The sequence below is a fragment of the Leucopleurus acutus genome, assembly GCF_964270905.1.
Source record: "Leucopleurus acutus genome assembly, chromosome: 10".
Classification (NCBI taxonomy): Eukaryota; Metazoa; Chordata; class Mammalia; order Artiodactyla; family Delphinidae; genus Leucopleurus; species Leucopleurus acutus.
This window is the reverse complement of record NC_139153.1, coordinates 42,798,334-42,804,942: the sequence shown is the minus strand read 5'-3', so window position 1 is coordinate 42,804,942 and position 6,609 is coordinate 42,798,334. Positions and strand designations below refer to the sequence as shown.

The 6,609-nt window shown below is 48.3% G+C and overlaps 1 protein-coding gene across 2 annotated transcripts in view; it reads right to left on the bottom strand.

The window, feature by feature from the left end:
• Positions 1-1,017: 1,017 nt before the first annotated feature.
• Positions 1,018-6,609, bottom strand: part of CDCP1 (CUB domain containing protein 1) — a 54,303-nt gene continuing 48,711 nt past the window's right edge. Inside the window, exons 8-9 of one of the 2 annotated variants that reach the window (XM_082847599.1) lie at positions 5,284-5,371; positions 1,018-2,660 (exon numbers count right to left, since the gene is read on the bottom strand). In XM_082847599.1, coding sequence (XP_082703725.1) covers positions 2,228-2,660; positions 5,284-5,371 — 521 coding nt within the window. In that variant the 3' untranslated portion in view covers positions 1,018-2,227. The remainder of the gene's footprint in view (positions 2,661-5,283; positions 5,372-6,609) is intronic. The other variant, XM_082847600.1, reaches the window with a different exon arrangement.

Below are 6,609 nucleotides of genomic sequence, written 5' to 3'. Positions count from 1 at the left end.
TTTTAAAGTTAATTCATTTTATTTTTTAAAAATTTATTTATTTTTGGCTGCATTGGGTCTTTGTTGCTGCGCGCGGGCTTTCTCTAGTTACGGCGAGTGGGGGCTACTCTTTGTTGTGGTGAACGGGCGTCTCATTGCAGTGGCTTCTCTTGTTGCGGAGCACGGGCTCTAGGGCGCGTAGGCTTCAGTAGTTGTGGCATGCGGGTTCAGTAGTTGTGGCTCGTGGGCTCTAGAGTGCAGGCTCAGTAGTTGTGGCGCTTGGGCTTAGTTGCTCTGTGGCATGTGGGATCCTCCTGGACCAGGGTTTGAACCCATGTACCCTGCATTGGCAGGCGGATTCTTTAACCACTGCGCCACCAGGGAAGCCCTACATCTACTTTTTAAAGGAGGTTTTGCCACAGAAGTATCGACCTGGGACTGTACTGACAAGCCATAACACAATCCTTCTCCTCCCGGATGAGAACAGGGGCCACAAAGGCAAATGCCCACAGGAGCTGGGCTGGTAATTAGTATAAATGAAGGATGTGGGCTGTGTGTAAAAGAAACTTTCCTGAAGCACCCATCAGCCTTAAGAATTGTCTTCTTATTTCATATGAGATATGAGTCTTGAACTTTCCATTTCATTATGAGAAGCAACTCTGCAGGGTGTTGACCAATAGCAGCAGACCCTCAGCCTCAGTGTGTGACGTGACAGGGTTGGTGGGCCCTGTGGTGAACTGGTGAACCAGATGCCGCATCTAAAGATGAGCTGCGTTTCAACTCCAGCTGGTTGTTGCTCGGTGAGAATGTGAGCCGCAGCATGGCCAGACCTTCTGATCCGGAATTTTATGTAAACATTTTATAATTTTAAATGTTGGTGACTAACTCTTTAAAAAGATGCACAGGCTAAACAGAACACACCTGTAGGCTGGATCATTCTCCAGTCTCTCCTGCAGGGGCAGGAAAGGTGTGGTGGGCAGAATAATGGTCCATGTCCTAATCCCCAGCACCTGTGGATATGTTACCTTACAGGGCAGAAGGGACTTTTCAGTGTAATTAAAGATCTTGAGATGGGGAGATAATTCTGGATTATCCGGCCGGGCTTTATAAGTGAAAGGTCCTTGTCAGTGAAAGAGGGAAGCAAGAATGTCACATTGCCACCATCTGAGGCAAGGAATGTGAGCAGTCTCTACAAACTGGGAAAGGCAAGGAGATGGATTCTCCCCTAGAGACTCCAGAAGGAGCACAGCTCTGCTGACACATGGATTTTGGCTCAGTGAAACCCATTTTGTGCTTCTGATCTCCAGAGCCCTAAGATAGGAAATTTGCGTTCTTTTAAGCCACGATGCTTGTGGTAATTTGTTGCAGTAGCATTAGGAAACTAATACAGGCGGCCACCCTTTGGTGTATCCTTCAATGTTTTTAGAGGATGAAAATACTCTCTAAATTTCTATTTAGATGCTAAAGTATTGCTGCAGCTGGGAGAGCCACACATGGCAATTCCATGAAATTTCTCTTACTTCTAGGTCAAAGGACAATGAGACTCAAGATGGATTTCTATGGTAGGATAACCACACACAGAGCAAGAGAACCAGCAAGTCTCTTATCAAAGCAGATGTGCGTCAGTACCCTCAAACACGTACACCCTTTTCTGGCTGGACAGACTGCAAATTATTCCCACCTCCCAGGGGACAAGCACATCTAGTGGTGAGCAGAAGTCAAAACCCAGCCAACTAACCAGTTAGCGTGAGCTGTCACTACGTCAGGTGAAAAGAGCTGCATGGCTATACAATTGACTTCTTAAATACACAGGACCACCAAATAAATATAATAAAGCATACTGACATTTCCACCCAGGGGACCCCAGTGAGAGCATGGGTCTCCGTGGGCTCCTAGGGGTTGGCACTGTCAACCTGAAGAAGTCTAAATCCAAATCCAAATCCAAATCCAGGGCTCACTGCATCCCTGTCCTGCGTGATTCAGCCTCTCCCCTCTCATTATGGACTGGTTACAACCCAACCTGAGTTTAGAAGGACTTTCACTGTGATGGTTGTATCCAGATCACAATTCATCATTTTCAATGTCTCAGCACTGGAATGAGTCCACTTGGAAATCAGAAGTTGGTGGCATCCAGAAAAACCTCCTGCTATCCTTCCACAGAATTCCTCTTCTTCAGGATTTCTGGGTGGGAACCCTAAAGGGCATCTCAGTGCCCTGCTTTATGTCAAGTCTTAGGGGTGGGTCCAAATTATTCCCCAGGCTCCATGGTCTCGTAGGTTTCTAGCAAGGGAGGGTCTGTGTTCCCATTGCTTATATTCCTGTTGCTGGGGTAGGAGAAGGTGTACGTTTCGCTCTCAGACTCAGAAAGGAAGCCAGAGGATGGCTCATCTTCGGTCAACTTTGCAGTTGGAGCCCTGGAGCATATGCGGGGTGGGGAGGGAGGGCAGTCCCCTGTGGGGCCCTGGAAGGGCTGGTAGGTGTCCACCTTTGGCTGGAGGAAGGACCCTTTGGAATCCTGCAGCAGATGCCCATACACCATGGTGTCATCGATTTCGGCATACACGTGGGATTCGTTGTCCTTCCGTCTTTTCTGAAACGTTTTTGGCTGCATCGGCATCTGGGTATTGACGTTACCATTGTAGATACCTACAGCTGGGCCCTTGTTGATCTTCTTTTTCCTACTGAGGAAGGGAACAAGACAGAAGTCAGGAAGAAAACGATCTTAGAGGCTCACCAACTGTACATCCCTACTGGAATGAAGATCATTCAGGGTTCTGACTGGGTCTCCCCCAAGTCCCTCAAATAGCTTAGCGTTTGAAACTGAAACTGCTGTCCTCAGCGAACAGTTAGAAAGGGACCAGCTTCTGTCTCCAGTTTTTAAGGTGGAAACAGGAGCAGAGAGTGGTTTAGAGAGGGCACTGTTAACACCCTCTGTGCCTGAGTTTGCTTTGATACCTGCATGGTATCCAAAGGTAGAGACATCTGACAACCTCTCTTTCCTAGCAGAGACAGGTGGTGTCCCAAACCAACCACATCAAGCACGGGTGTACCTAGGCCAACCTTCTATAACTCTCTGAGTTCTTTCCTGTAGCTAATGCTTCATCTCAGTTTTGCATGGGCACAAACTACGACCATCTAGTTTCTAAATGATAGCATACGACACTCAGATACAACCTCAGGAAGGTTGTATCTTAGTTTTTAGCTGGAGCTGGGGACAGTAGGACTCAGCATCAGCAGAGGGATCCAGTCCCTTCAGTAGTAACCTCCAAAAGAGGAAAGAGCTACAAAGAAGACAAAAGTCAGGCTGGGGTGCCCAGGTTCCTCCCTAACACCATTAATGCTTGGTTTGTAATGTTCTTTGGTATTGGACATGGATGGGCATTTGCACTCCCTGCCTTGGAAAACAAAGCCTCGCCCTCCATCTCCACCAGTGAAAAGCAGGGGATGCTGACTTTTTAGCTGACCAGAGATTCAAATGGAGGACAGTAGCTCAATTAGCATAATGGACCACATAATGCATGGCTGGCGGTTCACTCATTGTGAACCTGTACTTTTCTCAGATAAAAATAAATCTAGTACATGTAGCTTGTAACACTGGGTTCCCTGGCCAGGATGACAGGCTGCAAGGCCTCCAGCCTGAAGCCTTGTAGCAATGCTCCGCCCATGTGCTCCTACAGCACCTTGCTTGTCCCCACCAAGCTCTTCTCACACTGTCCTGACACCGCCTCCTTATTTGCCTGCTTCTTTAGTCCCTCTGCCCCCATAGACGGCAGGAGAAAAGACTGTGTCTTGTGTATCCCCAGCACCTCTCCTGGTTCCTAGGGCCCAGGAGACCCTCAGGAAATACATGCTTCATGACCAAGTTCAACGGCACTGTCTGCCCTCCTTCTCATGGCAGGAACCCATCCTCCCTCCCAACCCAACTTGGGGACAGACAAGCCTTATGCAAACCTGCCAGCCAGTGGCCTCCCCCACAGCAAGGCAGGGGCTGGTAATTCCCAGGCCGGGACTGGGGCACTTTAGGGATGGAGGCAAGTGCTGGCCCCTCCCCTCGTCCAATTCCCTCCTGATGAGGAACCTGGGGCCCAGTGTTAATGCCATGCTTTCCCATCTGGGTGGAACATACTGTGCACCCCAGACAGGAAAGTTTCCTGAGAGGAGTGATACAATGATGTTTCTTTAAAAGAAGTCCTTTTCCCTCATGCCAGATGTGTGCAATCACATTTCACAGAGAAGACGCCTCCCCCGAACCTCCAACCCACCCTCATCAGTAGAGACATTTCTGATCAGCAATTTCAATTGTTTGCTCATGGCCCCAGTTAATAAAAAAAATTTTTTTTTAGTTTTTTGCTAAGGGAAATAGATTTCCCCCGCCCCCATGGCTTTAATTAGAAATAGGAGCAGAACTGATGAAATCTGGCAGCAGCATGTACTCTGTCTAAAAAGGTCAACACTTTCCTCTCATAAAACAGAAGCTGTTATCCTGAGGGGGTGGAAGGTGAGACTGAGTCAGTTAACTGGGTCTTCCTTCCTCTTGCCCACAGGGCTGGCTTTCTGATGCTTGTCTGGAGGCCAATAAACAAGCATAAAACAGACAGTTTGTTTAAGAAACTGGAGGGGAACAAGCTGGGCAGCGTGAGTGTGTTTTCCTCAAGGTGACGGGGGGAGCGGGTTCACAGGCCTGGTCTGGCAGGGTCTACGGGAGCGTTTTCCTGCCAAGATCACCCCTGTGAGGACCACAGTCTAATGAGCAGACAGTAAATGATTCACAGGGGACTTATGCTGAGGCAGCTGCGTAAAACTGCAGGCTCAAATGTCACCGCATGTGTATTTTTTTTCCTACTAGGTAGGGGATTTTTTCCCCCTCCAAGCATAATTCACATCCAGCAATATTATTTATTTTCCACTTCTCTTTTTTTTGGCCACGCCAGGTGGCTTGCAGGATCTTAGTTCCCCAAACAGGGATCCAACCCGCACCCTCGGCAGTGAAAGGTTGGAGTCCTAATTGCTGGACTGCCAGGGAATTCACCCCCTGCAATATTTATTTTTTTGGCCGCACTGCATAGCACGTGGGACCTTAGTTCCCCGACCAAGGATTGAACCGGCGCCCCCTGCACTGGAAGCACAGAGTCTTAACCACTGGACCGCTAGGGAAGTACCCGCCCTGGCAATATTATTTAACATTGATCTTTGCGGGGGAAAATGGAAAGCAAGGAAAAAAGTCAATAATTAATGACAGCTCTGGTCTGTGTGATGTAAGGAGGTGTCAGCTCAGGTGAAGACAGTTCAAGAAATTCCACCTACCTCTTTTTCACAAAGCAAATGATGAGTCCGAGGGCAAACAGCAGTAAGGCGCCACCTCCCACCACCGCGAGGATGATGACAGTCAGGTCTGTGAACAGAGACACAAAGGAGGAGAATGGGGAGACACTTGGTGTCAGGCTGGTGATGAACTCCAGTAGACAGTCTTCAAAGATGGCTACCATCCATTCCTTCCCTCCTCGTATGCACATGCTGCTCCTCCCTTTAAGGGGAATCTGTTTCCTTTCCTCCTGAATATGGGCTGTGCTGGTGTGGACCTAACCTTTTAGAAACCTGGCAGCTTCCTGCGCTTCCTGAGGAAAAGCCAGCCACCATGTAAGAAGTCTGACTATGCTGAGACCATGCTGTGAGGAAGCCCAAGTAGCCATGTGGAGACTCCATGAGGAAGACAAACCAAGGCTCCCAGCCTTGAAAGTGAGCAAAGGTGAACCATCCCAGCCCCCCTCTAGCTATTCAAGGCATCTGGCTGAGGCCCCTCATATCTTAGAGCAGAGATGAGCCACCTACTGTGCTCCATCCAAATTCCTGACCCATGGAATTGTGAGGAAAAAAAAAATGGTTATTGTCTAAGCCACTAAATCTTGGAATAGTTTGTTATGCAGTGAAAGATAACTAAAACAAACTGGGGGACCTACCAGATCTATTCCAAAGGCTACTCCTGGCCTATCCCAGCTGTGCTCCCCTGATCGCCACAGCCCATGTTGGAGGAGAGAAGAGCAGGGGGTGTAGAAGAAAGCAGGGAGTCAAAAGTCAGAGGTGAAGGAGTTAAGGAGAGGGTTGTTTCATGTGTGCTGTCCTTCTCCTACAGTTGTACAAAGGAAAAAGAAAATATATCAGAGAGAGAGCCCTGCACCAAACCAGGATTTAGAATTTCTGGCTTATTCAATAAGAAAACAAAAGGTGAGACTGTGAGAAAATAGGACTAGAAATAAATGACAGAAAATGAATGTAAGAGAGGAAGAAAACTCAGGAGCTAATCTGAGAGTGTGGGCGAGCTTTTCACTTGTGGCTTCTGGTCCCCGTCGGTTCTCTTGCTGCTAACCACCTGTGTGGCCTTGGGTGGACACACAGTCTATCTGACCACCCAGAAGGGAAGGGGCTGGGGAAAAAAACTCCGTGGTTCCAACACTCTGTGGTGCTCTGTGACTATCTTGGAATCAAGGGCTAACATGGCCCCACCACAGATTGCCTGAAACTCTTCAGTGGATACTACCACTTTGGGCATAAAGGCAAAATCCTCATCATGGCTCTGAGGCCCACGACTGAGGGCATTCAAGGATTCTAATGTTTCACTGGACTAAATAAAAA